The sequence below is a fragment of the Haemaphysalis longicornis genome, unplaced genomic scaffold (assembly GCF_048455015.1).
Source record: "Haemaphysalis longicornis isolate Haplotype H1 unplaced genomic scaffold, Haemaphysalis longicornis Haplotype H1 scaffold_1, whole genome shotgun sequence".
Classification (NCBI taxonomy): domain Eukaryota; kingdom Metazoa; phylum Arthropoda; class Arachnida; order Ixodida; family Ixodidae; genus Haemaphysalis; species Haemaphysalis longicornis.
This window is the reverse complement of record NW_027526203.1, coordinates 280,669,394-280,692,836: the sequence shown is the minus strand read 5'-3', so window position 1 is coordinate 280,692,836 and position 23,443 is coordinate 280,669,394. Positions and strand designations below refer to the sequence as shown.

General features: G+C 49.1%; 1 protein-coding gene across 7 annotated transcripts in view; it reads left to right on the top strand.

Annotated features, from left to right (window-relative positions):
- The window catches only part of Tna (Zinc finger MIZ domain-containing protein tonalli), a 333,903-nt gene that overhangs the window by 296,891 nt on the left and 13,569 nt on the right, over window positions 1-23,443 (top strand). For 2 of the 7 annotated variants that reach the window (XM_077678781.1, XM_077678789.1), the window contains 8 exons: window positions 12,806-13,063; window positions 13,238-13,451; window positions 14,081-14,635; window positions 15,653-15,803; window positions 16,177-16,391; window positions 16,917-17,048; window positions 17,875-18,159; window positions 22,091-22,158. In XM_077678781.1, the coding sequence (XP_077534907.1) occupies window positions 12,806-13,063; window positions 13,238-13,451; window positions 14,081-14,635; window positions 15,653-15,803; window positions 16,177-16,391; window positions 16,917-17,048; window positions 17,875-18,159; window positions 22,091-22,158 (1,878 nt within the window). Of the gene's footprint in view, window positions 1-6,533; window positions 6,786-7,022; window positions 7,204-7,282; window positions 8,061-12,805; window positions 13,064-13,237; window positions 13,452-14,080; window positions 14,636-15,652; window positions 15,804-16,176; window positions 16,392-16,916; window positions 17,049-17,874; window positions 18,160-22,090; window positions 22,159-23,443 lie in introns of those variants that run through there. The other 5 variants (XM_077678758.1, XM_077678765.1, XM_077678809.1 and 2 more) reach the window with 5 other exon arrangements.

The window sequence follows — 23,443 nt, the reverse complement described above, 5'->3', positions numbered from 1 at the left end:
GTCTTACGGCTTGCTGCTTTGCTTTGTCTGCTACCACACCATTAATGAGGCTGGTGAAAAAAAAAATAAAGTTTGGCAGGTATCAACTCGGAAGTTCATCGAATCAACGAATTCTAATGCGACAGCGGCAGTGTGAAATCTGATGCGTGTGGCGCGAGCCCATGCGGAGCGAGCATGTTTGCGGGCTTTGCCGATTTCCCACTGGGAACATGGCTATTGGAAACGTTTCGCCGTGAACCCCTTCCGCGGCAGCCCCGGCGACGAGCGAGCGTGAAGGACACCTGTTGGTATCGTAACGGGAGATGACCACTTCCGCGAAGTTCGTCGGGGCTGCGTGCACGAGCAAGCGGCTCCCGTGGTGGGCCACGTCCTCCGGGGTGACGCGAAGGAAGAGGCGGGCGGCGTCGCGGAAGCGCCGAGGCCGGACGACGCGGGGCCTTGCCATGGCCGCGCCAAGGCCGCCTCTGCGTCCTCGCGCGCCCTCTGTTCACAGAGGAGTCGGTTTACGTGGTCACGCCTTGAGGTCACGCCAGCGCACGCCTGCTCCCTCACCGCTTGTTTTGGTTTTCCTCGCGGGCCACACGGCGCGCTTCGCGACGGCGGAGCCCTTCGAGGGCGTTCGACATCGATCCAAGTCCCATCTTGGCACAGCCGCTGCTCGCCAGGGGAGGAAGCGCCTGGCAAGTGGCGCGCCACGGCCGCCACCTGACTGCGAGCAGGCAGCAGCGTCGACCGGAGAGTCCGTTTCGTTCGCCTCTGTGTGTCGTCACGAGACGAGATGCTTTTCATTTGCTTGTTTTCATCACATCGCTTGACACGACTTGCTGTATGTTTACTTCCTTCGATCTCCGCTAATCGATTCGGGTGGTGAGCCAGCATCGCTGCAACAGCTTTCCATGAGGATGGCTTGCGAACGCCCCATTAAATGAGCACTCGGAGTTCGCCGCTATTGTGTGACGTCTCGTGCTACAACTCCTGAATAAAAAGTGAACAAAAAAATGATGTGCCATATTGCACTTTGTTACCAGCGAAGCTGTCAAGCGCACGACACCGAGGTGACACAGAAATGTGTTCGAACAAATGTTCGAACACATTTGTTGTGGACTTAACTAATTACGGCAAGTAAGCGAAACTCCGCTTAATGAATATGATATACAGTTTTCTTAGCGACCAGTTGTCATACAATGCTCGATAAAGCTGGAGTTACAGGCGTTTCTGTAACCATACTCCTTCCGTAGATGCGGTGTACTGACAGCTAACGGGGATTCTGTGACGTTTACAACTTCACTGTGAAATAACTAAATATGGCCAGTAAATGAAATTCGGAGTAATGATAGAGTCGTCTTAGGTGCCAATTATGATATAATTTTTCTTGGAACGTTTTCATAAAACAAGAGTTACGGGCGGTTCCTGCTGAGCGTTGCACTGGGGGCAAAGTTGCATTTGCCGCAAAAAATTTTTGCTCGCGCGCATGAAGAATGCACGGAGCAAAAGCTATATAAAGTTTCGCTTTAAAATTTCTAGAGGAGAGTACAGAGCCGAAGAAACAGGCAGGACGACCAAACTTCTGATACAGAATGAATCGTAATTTAACGCTTTTATTCGTATTGTCCCGGATCGTCACCGCAAAAACTTATAATTCGCAGTTTTTATTTGTATATCTTTCTTTCCAATTCGAGGCTAGTGAGGTGCAGTGAGTATAGTCACAGGCAGTGAGCGAGCGAGTTTCTCAATGAGCGAGCGAGTTTGGCTGAGACGTCAGACGACGTATCAGCCAACCGAATTGCGCGAAACGCCATTCCTTATATACGCCTATGATACGATATGGCTGTCGCCTAAGCGCAACGGAATACATCAGCTATAGGATAAGGAAGCAGGCTCTGAAGAATATTACTCTCACGAAACAGAAAAAGAGCAACTGCTCTAACTGTTTCCTCGCTGGCACACACAAAAAATTGAAGTTCTAGCACTTATCCGCAGGCGCCACATACATCGGTGATACCTAAAGGTTTCTCTCACATCGTCTACTACAGACGTTTCTTTTTTGCATATTCATTGTTTCAGCGTTATTTTCACTTTCGGGTGACGTTCGATCCACTGTGACAATGTAGCTTCAACATTGTTTTCTGAGCGATAAGCGCAGCGACCAGTGACTTTGCGAGCTCATGCTATTGGAACGTTTCGTGTGCAGTTTTCCTTTGCCTATCCTAGAATCATTTTCCCGCAAAGTTCATTCGCTCCGAGCTGCTATTTTCCAAAAGGGCGCGAGTATAATGTCAATGCACGATACTCGATCACGCGGTGCTCCTTCATTTAATTCCGTGCCAGACACAGTGGCCTCCACGCACTTGCTGCTGCGCGTCATGGGCACTCGTCGCCACCACCGTTTAACCATCACATACCACCACACGTATATTGTGCGCTGTGAAATTTGTAAATGCCTCCTATTCTTGTGCCGTAAATTCGCCTATAAGCCCGAGTTGTTAACTTGAAGATGTGTCAACAATACACCGCTGCTTGCACAGGAGCTATCACGCACTCTTTCTTGGCGACGATATCCAAGTAGCTTCATTGTTTCAGAACTGAAGCATATATATTTGCCTGAGTTTGCGTGCTTGAACTACGCCCTGTTTACACTGCTGCCGCAACTGTCCTAACATTTTGAAACAGTAACGTCGAATTGCGCAAAACGCCAATCCTTAGACATGGCTGTCGCGTCAATAGTTTGAACATAGCATAAATGTCTTCGTATGTAAATACCTTCTCTGCGCTCGTAAATGAAACGCGCTATTTCCACTTAAAATTCTGAAAATCACGATGCTCGGCACACATCACGATGCCCGGTGTGCTGGGCCTTTCGGTATGGGCCTTTGGCCTTTCCAGCACACCCCAGCCCTCCTGGGTTGAAATAAAGTAATAAAGTATTGTTATTGTTATACCCAGTCTCTTGCAGCATGGTTTGAAACCTGTGCATAAAGCGGTGGTAGCCGCCGTGGGTGGCTCAGTGGCTGATGCGATGTGCTGCTGTGCCCGAGGACGCTGATTCGATTCCCGGCCGCGGCAGCCGTTTTTCGGGCGGAGGCGAAAAGCGCCGCGATTTCGGCGCACGGGTGAGATCCCCAGGTGGCCGAAATGAATCCGGACCTATCCACTACGGCGCGCTTCATAGCCCAGGTGCAGCTTCGGCACTTTAGCCGCCATAAATGACGCAGGAACTCGAGTTCCTGCGTCGTTTGACTGCTCGTGAAAGTTGTCTTCGACAAGGTGTTGAACATGTATGCACGCACGCTTGCACAGAGATCTGAATATCGGTTTGGTTTGGCTAAAGGCTCTTCATACCGAACAACCAATTTTACACCAGGAGGCACTACGTTTAGGGGCTCGGCAGATCTCCGTAGGGAGGCTGCATGCACCGCACCGTCCGTGCATGCAGGCTTCCTAGGGTCAGAACATGTCGGGGTGGCACTCCCACTACTTTCTGGTCAGCCGAAAGCGTGCTTTGTCAACTGTAATTAATCTAGTTTTAAGAAATTCAAACTATCAGTATTGTGTTTTGTGCGCACAAAAAAGTTTAAGTGGGTATATGTCTATAAATATTTCGTGGTATTTGCAGCAGGCTTGAATTAAGTGTAGCAAGTCGTATCCACATTGATGCAGCGGTTACCGAGAACGACGTTTGTGCTTGCAATTCATTCGTAGCAAAGCACCGCGGATACGGAGCTTCAGCCGCGATGTTATTCAATGGTTTCCAGGGCACTGTCAACGGCCGAACCCACAATTTTCCTCAGCGTACGCCGGAAGGTGCAGCACAGAAACGTCAGCCGAAGTGAACGACGATGTTGGTCATGCGAGTGGGACCAATGTCTTCCGTAAGCGGGAGGGCCAGCGCGTCGCTCGCACCTTTCGCAACGTCGCATTCATTGGCGAGGCGGCGTTCTCGCAACGCGGCCGATTGTCCAGCGCATCCGTCAGCGGCTGCTGGCCCCCGAGCGTGCTCCGAGTGTGTACTACCACCACCTTGCGAGATGCCCGGGCGTCCTGCTTGTGAAGCGACCTGCTTGCCGCGGCCTGCATCCTGTGGCAACAAAGGCCGGGGCCCCAGTTCCGAGACGGCGGCCTGACCCAGTGGAAATTGCATCGATCCTGCCTCAATAGTCACTCGCCATAACGAAAACAGTAAAATGTTGACGTGTACAGTAAAATGACAGCAGGGCAACGTAGGCTGCTTCCCGGCGAGTACTTGGCACATCTTATAATATTTGGGTCTTATGATTACATCGCCCAAAAGACCTAGCGAGTACACAGTAGCCGTCAATAAAAACGAGTATTTGTACTGTGTAGTGCATTTTTTAAAGCCATAATCGCAATAAAGGGTACGGAGTTTATACCCAAAATGCATGCAACATGTCCGTAGTATCGCGCAATTAGGTGAGATATAGTGCCGTGTCCATTCTTGGGTTTTCGTCGCTCCGTTAGCTAAGTGCCACACCGAGGCTTGAAGCTTTGTTGGGGTTGGGGCTTCATTGTCACCTTTGTCAGTGCTTAATTTTATCGTGTCATTGAGTTATGAGAGTAATTGTTCTCGAATTATGCACGGCGGCGTTGTTTCCTAAGTGGCATGGATTTGCCTGAAGTACGAAATCGCGTTTAGTACCGCCCCACTTGCAATGATACGCTTTCTGTCCGCTTGCGGTGACGGGACTGTGAACGCTGAAGGCACCCTCCGAGCGCAGCTATCAGTTTATCTTGTGTAGCGAAAAGAGAGAGGAAAACTCCGAGAGTGGAGATGGTGGGAGCAGAATTGACGAAAGTGGTGGAACCGCCTTCCTCTCTTCACCCCTAAATCGCGTTGGCTACCACTGCCTACCTGGCACAGCAGCAGCCATGCCAAAGCGAGCGGCCTCCTCTCTGTACGCGCGGTGATCCCGCTAAGTAAACTGAGGGGCTGGGATGGTGGAGAGGGAGAGCTTGCGGACGATGCTAACTGTTTTGTTCATTCTTTCGCGCCATGAGATCTCCGAACAGACTAGCGCCGGGCCGCCGCGCGTGGGTGAGAGCGACATTGAACCAGCGAACTGGCGAGGGGAGCGAAGTGACCGGGGAGCGAGAAAGCTGCAAGCAGACGAACTCAGGCGGAGTGCAGGGGCATGACTCCGCGGTAAACAAGTAGTCCCGCTCTTGTAGCAGACGACGCGACTGCCGCCGAGTATGCGCATGCGCCGCTCTCTCTCCGTCTCCTCCCACCATTTTTTTTTTTCGATGCCTTCTTGTCCTTCCGTCCTCCCTCCTGGTGCGACTCTTCACTTTTGTGTTACCTCAGGCGCCCGGTTTTTAGACGCTTCTGAGCGATTTATGAGCGAGGGCAGGGGCACAGAAGAAGCCGCTCACCCCGCCCCTCTGTATTTCTTTTGACCTTGTTCGTGATGTCTCAAGCTTTGTGCAGCCGGCGCTTGTTCGTTCGTCAATCTATTGTTCGCATACTTGTGGTTTTTTTTCTTTCCAAGTTTAGTGTTCACCCACGGTATTTGGCGGCTGTGCTGAAGGTTCACGCCTCACCTGTGAGATGTGACAAACAGCATTGCCGTAAGCTTTTGTCGAGAGGGTAGCAGATGAATTAGATTTCCCACTGTCCCGATGAGGTCTTTGTTAATTTTGTTTTTTTACGCCTGCAAAGTCGATAGGCGTGCAACGAGGTCGAGAAGATTTTTTTTTTTAATCACCTGTAGACTTTTACTCTAGAAATTCTTGTTCCATCACTGGCACTGCTACGGCGTTGCCGCTTTTATAAAAATGCTTTCGGGAACCCGCCCACTTTTGCAATGAATGGGTACAATTTAACCGAACTTGTTGCTGAGCGAGTTCATATGGGTACTAACGTGTCCACAAAGCGAATATTTGTGTTCCTGCGATGCTCTCTTTGCGTCAAGCTCAGACTATCGGATTGCGCGAGGCAGCGAAGCTGTCATGTTGAAAGCTACGGTGCAGATCGAGAGAAGGAGAGAGAAAAGGGAAAGCGCCACTTGGCTGAAAAGAAACAAGAGCCCCGAAGACATGCCCGAAGAGCAGACGACGACCCAGGATGCGCTTCTATACCAGCGCCATCTCTTAGGCAGCAAGGGAACTGCTGGTCGGGCCTATTTTAACGATTAGCGGAGGAGTACCTTGCAGCGGTATTTGCTGGATGAGAAACGCAATGTCGCAGCGCACTTGATCAATGCGCGACGAACTACCCCTGTTTACCACACAAACACTACTATCAGCTATCACACAATCTACTCGAAACAGCGGGCTCGCATTCCTGCCGCGCGCGGATTTGAACGGCGGCCTCGTAGCGCCGGCCATCCGAGTGGTCGATTTCACTTTGCGGCCAGCTTATTCTACGGCGGCGGCAACAGCAGAGACAAAGGGATTTTCAAGGACTTCCGTGTATGTGTGCAGCAGATATTGATTTTTCGCCTTTTGCGCGCTGCGCGCGTGTAAGGTCGCCGTCGACGCTCGAGCGCAGTCGCGCTGGCGGCTTTGCCAACCGCGAGCGACCGCCAGCTGCTCGGTTGGCATGGACTGCTCCGCGCGTGACGTCACGGCGCTTCCGGGCATGCGCAGTCGCGCTCGTCCCAGCGAGTGGCAGCCATCCTCTAACAATGGCGTGAATGTGTGGAGTGTGCGTGCGTGTGTGCTTGCGTTTTATATGGGTTTCCACGCGAAATCATGTGTTCCATCACGCCCATGACCCAACTTGAAATTGTGGCTGATGTTTACTGCGACGGACAAGCGCTTTCCGGAAGGTAAGCTTTTCTTCTTGCCCATCGAACTGCTCCCGAAGTGCTACGCGAGCCGACAGCGTTGCTCTGAATGAGCTTCTCGCCGATCATATGGAACAAAACGCGATCGGCGCCGCCGACTGCACGCGCCGGTTGCTTACCGAGCGTTGTTTGTCTGGGGCGAAACATTCCGTCGACGAGTCAATCCAGTCAAAACAGTACCGGATTGGCCTGTCTTTGTTTCTGCTGTCGCGTTCTTGCCGCTGCAACAGTTGCCGCGGCACCGTTTCGGTCAGGAGCGCCTGTGGACGCGGCCAGTTGCTGACTTGTCACCGAGTTCTCTTCTCACATCACCCGTAAAGCTTGAGGTCTGTGTTATGTTGCTGTCTACGCGCTGCTCTTCCACCCCTGCATTTTGTTCGTCCCGGGAGTTGGGCGCTTGGTGAGCGTTTTTTTTCCTTGTCCGTGTTTCTTAACTCGCGCTCGCCGGCGCGTGTGCCGACCCGGGACGTTTTGAACTTCGCTTCGATCGAATTTGTTTTCGGACAGCCGCTCTTTTCCTGCAATGTCATGCGGGTTTTTCTTCTCAAGCCGAACTGCAACCTCGGGCTGATCTTGTTAAATTTAGGGCCGCTTTAGTTTGTTTCTCTCTTTCACTTCTTTTTTGAAGAATGACACGTGGAAAGTATCTGCGAGGTCTCGGGAGAAACTTTCTCAAGCGGCGTTCAATCATCACCGCCAGCATATTGCTCCGACTGTACTGTGCTCGAAATTGCCCGCGCAGTTTCTTCTGGAGACAATCATGCTTTGTTCGCGAACCTTGCGGATCATTTGACGCTACTCTGACAAGCTGTTTACTGGAGTGAATGCGACGGCCGTCGCACTCTCGCCCATACTTTTGGAGCGCCGCGTGCGCACTTCTGCTTTCTTCAATCAAACTACACGCGTTGTCACGTCGTAACGCTGGGGCGTCGCGGTGCGTTTCGCAAGTCGCGAACAGTTTTTGACGCCGTGACGTTGGCGCGCAGTGGCAGCGCATATTGACGCCTGCGTCGTTGTGAGCGCGCTTTCGAAAAACGAGCTCAAACACCTGTTCGGATTTCGTTTTCGCATGTCCTGTCGGTGAAGGACACTCGACATGATGATCTCAGTTCGTGCCGTTTGGGTAGTTCGCTCTCTTGATGAATGCGCTTGTCTGTAAAGTTAGACGCGAAACTTTTTCGAGCTTTCACCGCAGCAATAAATAAAATTCGCTCGAGGGCTAAGTTCCGGCAATGGCGTCAGCGATGGACATGCTGGGTAAATGCCGTTTCTTTTTGATTTATTCAATGACCTATGTTTGGGGAAACGTACTGCGCAGGTCGCTCACATCGTGTCAGGTAGCACATTTGCCAAAAGTGAACACCGCATTCACTGTTCACTTGTAACAGCTTGCCACCTCCAATTGCTGTAAACTGTTAAAAGCTCTCACCCGCAGTAACAGAAACAAGTATTGTATATATTAATGCCGTTTCCCGAGTGCCTTCTGTCACTCCGGTGGCAGTGACGAGCTTGAGGGCACTTGGTGGCAGGGAGAAGAGTGGCCTCCTCATCTCTCTCAACAAGCTGCCCGCTCAGAATTGTGTGTAATCAGTGTGAATGTAGCACTATCGTAGATAGTCGCTCCATGGTAAATCTTTTCCTGCGTGTCCTTGTGTTATCGGATCAGCCTTTGCGCATTGCATTGGCAATGCTTTCCGTCCCAGGCGTTCGTTCCGTGACCCGGCTGCTGCGTTAGTGCAGGGAAACCGTCGTTCACAGAACATTAAGCAAACATTTTATTTTCTTTAAACTATTGTATGAATCTTTCGAAAATTAATGTTGAATATTCAAGTAACTGCAACCGAAACGTGTTCTGCACCCAGCCAATTATCTTCAGATATTCGCCTTGGCTGGGCTGGGCCCCATCAAATAGCAGCTTTTAGCCCAGAAAGGCAGCACGAAAGTAGTGGTGAAATGAAAATTGATTCGTTGATTATTGGCGAGCTCATTCATGTGCCTCAGCGAAGCGTGCTTCGGCCGAAGAGAGCTGGTGTGTGGGAGTTTTTAAAGTTGTAAACAAACAAAAAAAGTCATAATGTGGGAACCACCCTACCAACGGCGTAATTTACTCTGAATAGCAACTTGTAAGCACACTGTGTAAAATAGGTGTGTTGACAGTTTAGCGTGTTGATACCCACCCCTGTGGCTCAGTGGCCAGGGTGTTGGGTTGCCGAACACAAGAACACGGGTTCGATTACCGACCGCGGCCGCTCCGCCTTAAGATAGAAGCGAGAAACGTCTACGTGAACGATCTTTCGGAACATGTTTTAAACCCCCAGGTACCTCAAGTTAATCTATTACCCTACACTACAGTATGCCTCATAGCCTACTGCGCATTTGCAGTCACACATGCATCCCACCTTTTGCCTTCCCGAGGCTTTTCACCACCTTAGGGTTTCTTTAGTGGCTAGCGTTTGTATTTTTTAACCTATAGTTCAGGTTTGAAGTTGTTCTTATGTTAACAGTGCACCGGTGAACTTTTTATAGTCAGCTGCCATGGCTAAGTTCTTTGAGAATCGCCCGTGGGTCATTAATATTTATTGCCCGAAGCTATGAGACGTCACGTTAATTTAAGTTCACTTAAAGAAACGTAAAATTACAACATAGTTGACGTTCCGCCACACTTCACCAGTCACTGAGATAGCATAAACCCAAAAATAGTATCACCATTAGCCAAGATTGCATTGTCATTGCTCCGAGAGCGCTGGATGTAGTATCCCTGTTGTCTACAGATCACCAAACACTTATGTGAAAGTTTGAAATCATTTATCATTTTTGAAACGATTTGGCTGGTGCTGATGTTCGCAGTACGTCAGTGTAGTCTTCTCTGAATTTTTGTCATATAATTGCGATATGTGGCTGTCACCAAACATAAAAGTTTTCGCACATGCCTTATGACACATTGTCATCATCCTCATGGCCTGCTTGTCACTATGATGAGTGGTATCACGGTCCGTTCCACATAACAGACAGGGGCAAGTCATACCGCCCCATTGTATTAGTGAAGCACGCAGTGTCACTGCGTGTGAGACACAGTGGTGGATGAGCAGATAGTAGTGATGAGTTTTCTTGCCATTGTCCTTCACGAAAAACATGATGCCCCTCGTCCAGTGGCGTGTCTTCTCATGTCAGTGAGGGGACTGTGTGTGTGCGCACGTGTGTACGTATGTGTGAATACAGCCATTGCCTGTCATTGCCATTGCCAAGTTCGCGGGTTTGTCATGCAGGGGAATATGGCTACGTAGATATTGCATAAAAAAATACTGCTGAGTGATAGCTCTTTTTGTAATTAGCCATACAAGGAGCGGAATGAAGAGCTGGATTGTGATCCATCTTCTCCGGAGGTCCAATGGTGTTTCATCCTGCGTCCCATAATGTGAATAACACAAAAAACAGTGGCATCATCATCCCACTATTCACGCATGCGGTAGCCACGTTATGATGCGTGCAGCACTGTGGCATTCAAAATCCAGTCATTTGCCAATGTGAAAAGTGAGATGGGGAGCAGGGTCATGAAGAATCTTGACAAGTGAGACCAAGCAATGCTTACTGCATTGAAAAAACATTTGGGGTGAAGTTCCAGCCCAAGGAATTGGTGAAAGCATCATGAATGATGAAGGCAGTGGGTGACCTACTCAGCATGTGCATGCGTGCACTGGTGTATATCGTGTGGTACATTCTTAGGCTTGGTGCAGGTCTCTTGCAGACCTAATTTCCCCTTTTCACCTCACTCCAGGAGTATTTACCAGGCCTCCACCAAACCTCCACTCTGCTCATATGGTAGAAAAAAAGGACGTAGAAGTCCCTTTCCAAATGGAAAGGGATGGACGAAGAGAAAGCAGACAAGGGCCGCCGTTCCAAACGGCTCCTACTTTGTCTTTTTCTACACATACCTTTTGTAGTTGGGACTATAGAGCACAACTGTACTATGGTGCAGGGGCAGTCCTCGTCTTTAGACTTTAAGGACAAGGATTCTCCAGGCTCTTCACCATGTTGATGATGGTGGTAGGCAAGCCATGATGTACATATGCACGGACTTATTCTTGTTTAGAGCCACGCATTCATTATAGTGTGTGATCAGAACAGGCCACTGTGTGTTTACGTTTAACTGTTTATGGGCCCTTATTTCTTGCCTGATCATAGGGTTTGCTACTGCAGGATTCAGTAGTAATTGTACAATAAGGCATTTCAGACAAATTAAAACCGGCATATAAAGGAATATTAGTCTTAGTCTGTCGCAGGGGTTAGTGACTAGAGGAATTAGTTAGTTAGCAGGGGTATAATACCCCTGCTACACTAGGGTCCAAATGTCATTTGAACCAAATGTCATTTGACTCAAATGGGTTGCTTCGAATGCCATTTAGAATCCGCCGTGCTACACTACAATTTCGATGGCATTTGAAAGCTTTCACAACTGTTCGCTGTGCTGTAGTGGCACTGTTGTTGCCCCGTTCCGTTTTCGTACACTAATACAACAATCAAACTTAGGAGCAGTCCGAGGCAGTAAAATGATATCAAATTAGAAGAGACACCAGTTTTGACTCTAAATATGGCTACCTTGCATTGTTTTTGTTTGTTTTTCTTTTTGCAACTGACCCACTGGTTTTGAGAGTATGAAAATTAAATATGTTGATTTCGTATTTTAAGTAAATAAACAGTGAACAAAGTTTCACAAACAACAATATTTTGCTTGTTTTACGTACGGAAGTATTATATTTTTTATTGCCGATCAAAGACGCTGCGTCCGAGAGTGCTGGAAATGGCATTTGAAATCTTAAATGTCTCTCTCGGTGTTCATTTCGCTCGAATGTCATTTGAGCCAAATGGCATTTGAAAACCTAGTGTAGCAGCACAACTTGGCATTTGAGTCAAATGACATTTGGTTCAAATGACATTTGGACCCTAGTGTAGCAGGGAGGGGTATAAGATGTGCTGCTTAAAAACATGAGGTTTCAGGTTCGATTTTTTTGCTCAATGGCTGTTTTCTTGGTAGGATTAAAAAAAAAGAGAGAGGGCTGCGTATACGACATTTTGGCGTATGGTAGATAACTCCAGATGATTTAAATATGTCCAAGTGCTCCACTTTGTCATGCCTTGTAGCCTAGGTATAACTTTAGTGCATTTATGCAGCAAAGTTATACCTAAATTTAAATAGGCACGTGGATACTAGGTTGCTGTTCTAACATTTATTGCTTCTTGTCATTAGCTATAACTGCAGTTAAATGAAAAGTTAAAGTTGGGTGCATTTGTTTGGTAGTTTTGAACTTAAATGACATGCCCGTGCTGATGCCTTATTATGTGACTTATGGGTAATCATCTTCATGAGTATGGCGAAAATGAAAACGCCTGTATGTTCAGATCTTAGCACACGTTAAAGATCTCCAGGTTGCCAAAATTAATCCTTAGTAAAACACCTGTAATCCGAATCTTCACGGGTTTAGCTTTCAAATAAGCAACTGCATTTATACTTATGCACATGTCTCACTTTCAAGGGCTCTTTAACATTTCTGCACACTCATTTTGCATTTTAAATGCTTGGTTCAGTTTGCTTGATCCATACACTAGAAGTGTGGATATTTGGGCTGTTACTTGTATGCCATTAGGTAGACTAATTGCCAGCACTGGTACGCAGCTGAATAGTAGTAGTGAGGTTACTTAGGCATATTTGTGCCAAAGTTTGCGTTATTGTATCCGAACTGCATGAGTCAGTAGGTGCAGTTAGTGGGGCGGAAGGGGGGGGGGGGTAATATTTTTTGTGTGTCTTCATTCTGCTATTGAACATGATCCTTGGAAAAACATTGATACTTGTAGCGCACATTTTTCAAAGTGGGGAATGTTACTTGATGAGAGTGGTTTCCCTGGCATAGGTACGCAGAGCAGGGCACTTGTTGAATCGGTGATACCAGCAATGTGAGGACAGGTTCCTGTGTGGTGGTGACGTGGTCGCCTCTCGCCCTTTGCAGTGATGCCGGGGGCATGTCGGGCCTGGGCTGGCAGAGCGGGGGCGGCCCCGTGAGCCAGCAGCAGCAGCTGTCAGTGGTGACCACGGTGTGGGGAGTGACGTCCACCACGCAGAGCGCAGCGCCCTACGCACCTGGGCCCCCCCAGGCCAAGGGGGGCCCGTATGCCCCCGCGGGCTACCCGTCCGGATCGCCTCTGGGCCCCACCAAGGGCTACTCGCCCGTGCCACCCTCGCGCCAGCCACCCAATGCCTACGCCGGGTGAGCCTCCCCTGTTGAACCTTAGTGAAGTGAGCGGTTTGCATGTGTACACTGCTGTGCCTCCTCACATTGGCCTTGTTGGTCGCTTGTTGCCACAGTCACCTTCAGGAGGTTTAAAGGGGCAGTATGAAGACTATGGGCACTGCTCACTGTGCACCTGTTGTTTGTCTGCAGGTATGGGCAAAACCCAGCTGGCATGGCCGGTGGCATGCCTGGTGCCATGGGAGGTGGTGGCCATGGCACGGCCGGAGAGTTCCAGACTGGGCCTTCGGCCCTCAGCACAGCGGCCCTGGTGGCTGCAGCCACAGCCACAGCCACTGCTACAGCCAGTGTCGTCGCTCTCCAGGAGCAACGGCAGCAGGAGGTCATGGGCGGGCAGTACGGCCAGGTAAAAGAACCTGGGCTGTCTGACCAGGGGTGGTTGTTTGCCCTCATGTGCTCTGCAAATAGCTTGTCATGTTGCATAGAACGTAACTGTATGCAAAATCGCAAAGTTATACGGTACACTGCCCATGAGGCCTTGCCCACTGGGAGGCAATCTGAGAGGTCGAGATTTTTGCCCTTGATGATCAGGTGTGTCAGATGTCGGACGTTGCCCATTCAGTTGTATGCGGGATGTCATCAATCAGGGTTCCGAAGCTGGAGCTGTCCCTGACGCTTTGCAACCCCATTTTATGCCAGCATGTTGTGCAGGCAAGAGGAAACTGTGATTGGCCATTTTTGGTGACGTCATTTACCGCTCGAGAAGGAAAGCTTAGAGAAATTCTGATTACATTTTCTAACCTATTTTGCGAACTTTTGCGATCAAAAGGCTAGGCGTAATATGTGAAATGTGGCTCCACACTTGTAAATGCCATCGAAGCGCAGAATTTCCCTAGATAATTTCACGCACCCATACGAGGAATAATGAACTACTGTTGGGGAAGGCTGTGCTGGCAACCTGCTGATGTTGGCGGTGGTGCAATGGGAGCCTTGTTGGTTAGAGCGCATGCTTGCTCTCCCTCTCCCCCCTCCCAGATGGGTGGCCACCAGCAGTTTCCCGGTGGTGGGTACGGGGTTCCCCCACAGCAGCAGCGGGGCCCTCCGCACGGGGCTGGCGGCCAAATGGGGGGCCTGATGGGGGGCCCCGCCATGGGTCCCCTGGGGGCCTCCAAGATGGCGGGGGGCCCCCTGTACGGCCAGCAGCCGCAGCAGGCACCCCCGCGGGGGCGCCCCTACCCGAGCCCCCAGCAGTACCTGGCGCACAAGCGGCAGCAGCAGCAGCAGCAGCAGTACCCACCGGGGCCCATGCAGGGTCCGTACATGGGGCAGCAGCAGTACGGGGGGCCCCAGTACCCGGCCGGCGGGCCCCCATTCCCCAAGCAGCAGCAGGGCTATGCGGCCCCCCAGGGCTCTGCGGCCGCCTACCACCAGGGTTCCCCCCTGCGGGGCCGGCCGCCTGGCCAGGGCATGCCCACCCCGGCCACCTACCCGGCCCAGGGGGCCCAGTACTACCAGCAGCAGCCACCCATGGGGCCCCAGTACGAGCAGCAGTTCATGCAGGCCGGCCAGTATGCACCGCACGGCTTTCAGGTGGGCGTCTCCCCTCTCGGCTACTCTGCGGGTGATCAGGGGCCGCATCTGCAACATGCGGTGAGCTCCAGGGAATCACCCTCGAACTTTGAGGAGGGGGACTCCCCTGGGCTCTCCACTATGCACATCCACATGCCACACTATTGTCTAAATCTCCAAAGTAGCTGTATATGTGAGGAGGGCTGGATGGGTTTTGTAGGCGAGGCCAGATGAATGCTGGCCCTTAGTCATACGGGAAAGGAGGGATGGGACAAGGACACCTGCCCCGGTTGTAAAAAGGGGGAAAGGGTTTTTCAGCATTCGCTGAGCACGAGGTCGCAGTTTCATTTCCCGGCCGCGGCGGCTGCTTTTCTGATGGAGGCGAAAAGCAAGAACGCCCGTGTGTACGAGATTTCGGCGCACGTTAAAGATCCCCAGGTGGTCAAAATTAATCCGGAGCTCTCCACTACGGCGCGCCTCATCGCCTGCGTTGCGTCGGCGCGCTAAACCCTACAATCAAATCAATCAATCAATTTTCCGCATTCTGTATGTACAGATACTGTATTATATTATACATATATGTACGGGTGCATACATTTTTGCGTGTGCATGAATACCATTGCTTTGAAAAAGGAATTTACCTCATGTCTCTTACTTATTGCTGGATTCAAGCTCATTGTTCTTGATTTTGTACATTACTTCACACTTAGTGCAGGGGGAGGGGGGGAGGGGTAGATTTGGCTAGTATTGTCTTCTTAATTACGCCATGAATTTATCTAATTTCTTTCTTTCCTTTTCACTTACGAAGTTGCAGACAAAAGTAGTTGAAACTGCTCAGCTAATCAAAAAGTGAAACGGTTATTGAGCTTGGTTTTAAGGTACAATACGTGGTTCAAACGTTTCATATGGGTAAAGCAGGGTAAGTTATGCATCTCCTGAATTTTGTCTATCGTATTACTTTCTGTATTTTAGTATGGGCAGCTCATTTGTGTGCAGAAGGGGGGGACTTACCCTGGTGGGGTTTCTCGTTTCCACCAGCAGCAGCGGAGCATGAACTACCAGCACTCGCCCATTCCTGGTAACCCCACACCACCACTGACCCCCGCATCAGGCATGCCCCCATACTTGTCTCCGAGCCAGGACACCAAGCCCGTGTTTCCGGACATCAAGCCTCCTCTGCCAATCCAGAGTGAGTCGCCATGCTCAAAGTGATGTGAGGGGGGAATCTAATGGCGTGTGGCTTGGTCGCTTCTTTGAATTGTTAGGCTCTGTTATACTAAAATGGTCATTTAAGTTGCAAATGGATGGGGCAGCTTTCGTCCTTGGTTCAAGAATACGGGGAATTTATTAGTATCGATACAGTTTTAATTACCGACTTGAACCTTTATAACCGAGGGTCATTCCCTCTGCTTGGGAAAGGGAAAGCCAGAAAGTCCTTTTGTACCTTTGAAGCTGCCTTGTTGGCATCTTGAATTTGGCGGATTCTAGAATGGGTCTGAGCTGGCACCAGGGCTAGCTGACTAGCCAGGGCTGTGTTGAAAGTGCCTGTGGGGGCTCTGCAGAGGACGATGAGCTGCGGCTGACATTCCCCGTGAAGGACGGCATCATCCTAGCACCTTTCCGGCTGGAGCACAACCTGGCCGTGAGCAACCACGTGTTCCACCTGAAGCCCTCGGTGCACGAGACGCTCGTCTGGCGTTCTGACCTTGAGCTGCAGCTCAAGTGCTTTCACCACGAAGACCGCCAGATGCACACCAACTGGCCCGCATCGGTTCAGGTGCGTCCCCAATCCCACTAATCTCTTTTTTGTGTGAAAGTAATGTTCACAACTGCGCCAGGACGCCCCTGTAAAGAACCTTTAGTGTTTGCATAAAATGTGTCAAGTCTTGCAGATTATTCAGGAGCCTCACAAATTTTAATCTGGTCTCTGTATTGCAGGCTGAATTTGACCTCAGATCCCCTGAGCAATGGCGCCAGTTATGTGCAGCAAGGTTTCCCCCCCCCTCCCCCCAAAAAAAGAGTTAATTTCTAACTCAATTTGTTTGGGTTGGTGTTTCCTGGGTTGCTTGTGAAAGTAAAGTAGTATCAGTGCACTTAAGTTATAAGTGTTGATTGCTAACTTTTTTTAGGCACCTGGCATTCGAATATGTGGTGGCATTTTACACATGTCTTTCTTTGTCATGCTCCAGTGCTGTTATTTTTAGCATTTTGGATATGCTGTGGCTATGAGTTCACGTTTTGTCATCCTATTGTCAGCTGTGCAGCTGTTGTGAAACATTGCTTTTGAATGCATCGATTACAGGTATCGGTCAATGCCACTCCTCTGAGCATCGACCGGGGTGAGAGCAAGACTTCTCACCGGCCCTTATACCTCAAGGAAGTCTGTCAAGCAGGCCGCAACACTGTGCAGATCACTGTTACAGCCTGCTGTTGTGTAAGTCTTCCGCTCCTGACTGTCCAAGTAGTGGTTTAGAGGTTGCACTGTCAATGCACATGTCAGCCGACCTCTCTGACATGTGCAAAGAAAGTGCTCAAACATGCTGTTAGCCTTTGTAGCTTAGTATTTGTTCGGTTGCAACTGTATGCCCTCTCTCTTGTGGGGGAGGGAAGAAAAAAGAGCGTGTCTTATTCTAACAATTCTAGCCAAGCTTTGTTTTGATTGTGGGACTGTGCAATTTTGCAGCTTTTTAGTGGTGAAATAATTTTTTAATGTTAACCCCATTTGTCTAGTAAAGTGTTGGCCGATCATTATTAACAGATGTATAGCGCAAAAAATAGTCCTTCGTCTTTTTTGCGCTATACATCTGTTAATAACCCCATTTGATTAATGCAGAAATATTTTGGGTATGTTTTTTATGTCTGGCTGATGCAAATGAATTTTCCACCGTGCGTAAAAGCACATTTATCCTGCATGAAAACTAGGAAGAGCTTGAATGGCCGTGCACCAGGTTTCAAGGTAATTCTGTTATGGGAACATTTGGTTCCTCACAGCTATAATTACAGAATTTTACTGATGGCCTGGTGACACTAATATTCACTCTTTTCTGTGGTGAATTAAACGCTCATTGTTTCTTATTTGCACCAGTGTTTACTGGTGCTTGAATTTCAGCAGGTTTTGTTTCTTGTTGCTAGTTCGCATAAAATGTGTCGGTGATACAAAGTTGGTATGCGGGGCGCGAAAATGTAGAAAAGGAACCACTCTGAGTGGGTCCACTGCCTGGGGCAGGGTGTGAGTGAGAGGAAGGACTGTCCTCTTTCAGTCTCACCTGTTTCTACTGCAACTGGTACACCGGCCAACGGTGCGGTCAGTGCTGCAAGGCCTGTTGCGCAAGAGGCTCCTGCCAGCGGAGCACAGCATTGGCAAGATCAAGCGCAACTTCTCGGTGGGGCCCTCGCCTCAGGGGCCGAATGCGGGCCCAAACCCCCCGGGGGGCCCGGCCGAGGATGGCGTCGAGCAGACGGCCATCAAGGTGCAGCTCAAGTGCCCCATCACCTTCAAGCGCATCACGTTACCCGCACGAGGCCAGGAGTGCAAGCACATTCAGGTGGGTGGCGTCACGCTCGAAGAAAAGGACATCGTGTGGGGCCTCATAATGGTGGTTCTGGTTGACATAGCTAGCCCATCAGGGCTGTCGTGTGTACATAAGCCTGCTTTGAGGTAGCCCTGAGATTAGTTTATAATCTATACGCAATTGTGGACTAAGGACTATGAGCAGAATTCCGAGCCTTTTCTTTGTCTGCCTTCTCTTGTTTTTCTTTTTAAACTCTCCTGGTGTGTGTGTGTGTGTGTGTGTGTGTGTGTGTGTGTGTGTGTGTGTGTGTTTCTCGCTTCTTTTTATTATTTTTTTATTTTTATACCCTCTCTCTCCTTTGTCTCCTCTCTATCTGCCTGTCATCTCCTCCCCAAAATGCCTGCTGGTGGACTTTTCTTTTAAGTTTCCTTTCAATAAATTCACTCGTACATACTTCATATGTTGCAGCTAGAAGGGCAGTTACTGAGCTTGGGTGAATGGTGATTTTTACTCCTGCAGAGATATGAAGATGAAATGATTGTGTTTAAACAGTTTCAAATTGATTGAGTGAGAGGAAGGATTTAAATCGTTGCACGAACAGTGCCGTGAGAATTCAACTGGCTGTTTAATTTCGTTGCAACGCGCATGAGTCAATCAACTTCATCGGCATATGCGAAGCAATTCTTGCGACCCTCAGTGGGGTTTTAAGAATTGCTTTGCATGAACTTTCAAGGCAGAACTTTGCGAGCTTCCACTTTTTCTGCACATTGCTTGTTTTCCTTCTGTGAAGTGCTTGCATGGAGGAATTGATGCACATGACATACCTGGTACAAGACCAAAGTCTGACCAAACTTGGCTGCATCGATGCGGTCTTCTTCCAGGTAGTTTCAGAATGTTCCTTTAACCCCTTGAGGGTAGAATTTTTTCGAAAAAAACTTTCTCAGATGGTCAAGTTACTTTAAGGTGGTAAATTACAGTGATAAACAAGCTAGGAGCAGCACCAATATAGGTAAAAATCAACTTCCGCCGTCCCTGCAAGGGAGTGCCGATAAAGATAAAAATCTAGTTTCGCGCGCCTTTGTTGCGATCACGCGGTGAAACTGAAACCACGTAAGGGCGTTGACACAGACCGTGTGACGCGCTGAAGCTAGAGAGTTCTGTTTATCTCCGCAAGAAAGTAGCACAATCAAATTTCAAACACTTCTTGTAAGTCCTAGGAGGTGGCAGCACCTCCCAGTGAGCATGCATCGTCATTATGGTGCGAAATATCAAGCGGAGGGAGGGTCAAAACCGTATCCGTATGGCAAAGACCTTGTGAGACAGGAAACCACCGCCGTACATATACGGCAAAATCCCTCAAAGGGTTAAAGGGGCACTGACACAAAATTTTGAAGGCGAGATAGCTTCGGAGATAGATTGGTGGGAACACATTTACATCATCTGCAAAATATCAGCGGCGAATACAGCCTAGAGCATATTTAAAATCAATTTTAAAATGTGCGAAACGCAACCGAGCAGCAAGCAGAGGACCACGCGCAATCGACATCCCGAGGATATTGTGTAAATAAACAACGCCCAAACACGTCACGAGTTTGTGTTTGCCGCTTCCGCACTGCCGGCGTTTTTCGCCGGCTCGCCCGGCTCGTTGCTCCAATCGGAGGGCCGGAGGGCGGAGCTTCTGCTCTCGAGAACGAACGACCCGATCGTTGGCGGCGGAGGCGCCGTGATTTCGTCAGCTCATCAGGCAGCTGGCCGCGACCAAAGTTCTACAGCGATTCTAGGCACTCTGTTTCTATTACTGTTTATTACCATTGGATGCGAAAACGCGCCGGAGGCACGAAAAGCCCACTGAGCTAGCCGCATGGTCGCTGTGCAGGCGGCGGCCACGGCCCCGAAGTGGCCCAGGCCGGCGCAGGTAGCTCGAGTGATAGCTTGTTACTGCTGCACGAAATTGTCCCCAAGTCCCGACTATGGTGGCTTACATGAGAAAGGAGTTAATGATGTCATGGCGGGTTGCATTAAAAATTGTCATCTGTACCGCCTACGAGAGCGGCACTCGAATATCCGCCGCAGTGCTAAGCCGAACACATCTGTAGGCGGACCTGTAGGCAGACCGGCCGGCTGCTCCCAGCGCGCGTCTTGCCACCCACCGTCTCGAGCGTCGCGCGTCGTTCTTTAGCCGCGGTAGCATTTGCACTCGCAGCGCCTGCGTCACATCCACGGTCGCTTTTTAATTAAACGCCTCACGAGATCAGTACGTGGGGGCATTCGCAGAAACTGCCGTCTATGCGGATTCGACAGTGCTACGGCGGCTCTGCTCTGTGATATCTCTCCGACGGTCACGTGGTCAGCCTTGTTCACACAAAATCCACAAAATCCATCGTTTCGCGGCACTCGCTGAAAACGAAACTGCGACTGGCCGCATTGAAAATGCCTCTAATTAAACAACCGTCGCACGCTGAAGCAAATGAGGTTTCTACAGGTTATAAGTAGGTCACTGGCTACCTATCGCAACAAAAAAAAACAAGATGCAAAATTTTTGTGTCAGTGCCCCTTTAACCTAATTGCGAAACATGGGCCCATGTCTGAATAAGGACACCCACAGTTTTGGAACAAAGTGAATTGCAAAAAAAAAAGGGCATACCGTATTTACTCAAACCTAGGCCGTTCCTGCTTCCAAGTTGACCCCTTTAAGGAACAAAGTGAATTGCAAAAAAAAAGGACATACCGTATTTACTCAAACCGGTCCTGCTTCCAAGTTGACCCCTTTAATTCAAAAGGCCAGAAATTTTTTTAAAAAGTAAGTTAACCGAAATGTGGGAAAATGACCACAGCTGCCTTTATTAGCAAAAACTTGTTTGGGTCCACTTAACATCGTCATCATCGCTGGATTTGTTGTGACCCTCATTGAGTGCCTTCGATGTTCGGTGCTGTCAAGTACTTTTGCAATGCTGCACTTTTTGAACGCGCCTGCAGTCAAGCTTTCTGAAGTGTCATCTCAGGCTTGTCGCGAGACCCCCTACAAGGTGGATGTTTCTTTTGTCAATGCTGAGTTGCCTCCTTGACTGGAGGTTCGATGGGTTCTTTGCCGTCAGCATGACCATCCATTTAAAGGTAGCATTGTAATGACGCGGCAGCGACTAAACGAACCTGCACTGCCAAGCTGATGCGCATGCCAGTATGGAGGAACACTGAGCGATAATAATCAAAATAGCGGCCTGTAGCTTGCTTTGGTTGGCTGTGGCTGCAATACTGTTTTTAAGAATATTGCAGCCATAGATCGCAGTACATTTGCTATAGGCAAATGTACTGCGGTCAATACGTTTGCCTATAGCAGTGAGCTATACTCTAGCCAACCAAATCTGAAAATCCCGGCGGAAACTATTCAAACAAATGTTGGGGATTGGTTGGCTTAGACTTCAGAGTTGGGCAGTATTTTTCTCTAAATTTTTCTAAGCGAAGGTAGCAGTAGAGTGAAAGTATAAAGACACTTTTATAGACAAGTCTCTTGACCACTGTACTTGTCGAAGTAGCACTTAGCTGTGCTATTTGTTCGCAAAAACATGCCAGTCATTTCTGCGTGATAAAAGTCGCCAAACATATGCTGTGAAAAGATTCTGGAATAGCTGTGCCTGGATTCATTAAAGTGCATTGAGCTGACTTTTTGCTTGACAGAAGCTGTCTAAAGTTTGATTAAACTGGGTATACCATGACTAGCTCTAGTGGGCACTTATCTGAGTTTGCCAGTTTTCAGACATGGTTCAGTGTTTTAGTTGACGTAGTCACACTAGTGCACAGGCTAGCAGCCGTGTGCTTGCGCACTAGCACATGACTGTGTCCTCATCCGACTGTGTGTTACTGTTTCCTCATAATTGCCTGTGACATCTGTTTTTCATTTGTGCATCTCCGAGTTATTTTGTTTGAAGCCGTTTGTTGCCTTTGTTTTTTTCTTGGTGAACTGCAGTGCTTCGATCTTGAATCATACCTGCAACTGAACTGTGAACGAGGGTCCTGGAGGTGCCCAGTCTGCAGGTACAGATTACTTCTGATTTTTTGGGGAAATTGAAAACCTAATAGAAAACATAATAAATGGTGCCACTGTCACAAACTTTTTGCATTATGTGTTGCTTTTGATGTGACTTGAGCTGTAAACGGGGTTGGTGCGTTGGAATAAAAAACAAAATTATACAAGTTTAAACGAAAGTGACTGCTGTTGCGAAGTAGTTGGGTTTCATAGGCCATTGAGTTTGTCATAGAGGGAAAAACTTTGCAGGCAAACGCCATTGACATGCATTGTGCACAGTGCATTGAAAGGCCATGGTCTAAAAGAGCCATATACTGCCACTTATAGCTGAACTGATCGGCGTTAGCCCTTCCGTCTCTCCTAATCCCTGCTAAAATGCCATCATGTGCTGCTTCCATCATGGGATAAGCTGTGGAATCGTGCCATGGTGGTACCATTCCCACTTTGGAACCATGGCATGGTGGTGCAGTTCTCACCTAAGAAACAGGTTTGATCCTAAGTATTGGCAACTGATAAATTCTATCTTTAAAAAGTCATGAAGGTAAAAGTCTGACTTCAGAAATAGTGTGTGTAAGGTGTGCTTTAAAGCACTATTATTGTTTTGGGATTCAACATGCATTACTTAAATGCTACCTACTCACACTCTGTGGTAAATTTTGATTACCTAGAAGCCTGCAGCAGCAAGGGTGAGCCACCGGTTTGGTTAATGTTCAGAGAGGGAGAGGGCAGGGAAACAACTAAAGTCCAAATCACTTCTGTTATTGTGATTGAAATCTGGGGCCGAATTCTCTACAACGACGGGGTAGCGCCATGCAAATGCACGGTATCTGCGGTTGGGGCCGTCACTTTGAGGAGCTGTGCACGGAGTGCGAGCCGCAGAAAAGCACTGTGGCAAGGGCGCAAAGCGACACATGAACGCTTCGCGCCCTTGCCACAGTGCTTTTCTGCGGCTCACACTCCGGGCGCAGCTCCTCAAAGCGACGGCCCCAACCGCAGAACACGTGCATTTGCATGGCGCTACCCCGTCGTTGTAGAGAATTCGGCCCCTGGTGCCATTCCGGGCACATGCTGCAGAAACCGACTACACATTGCATAAGCCTAGAGGAAAAAAAAGCCTAGGAGAGGCGACTGCATCATGTCATGTGAAGCCATGATTCATCATTGTGAAAAAAGCATACGCGAGATACAAATCGGTTTATTTCTCGTCGAACTGCAGGCAGACGAATGGCTAAAGAGTTGCTTTGTAATGCTCTAGACTGGTGCATTGTTCGAGGGGAGATTCCATGTGCTCTT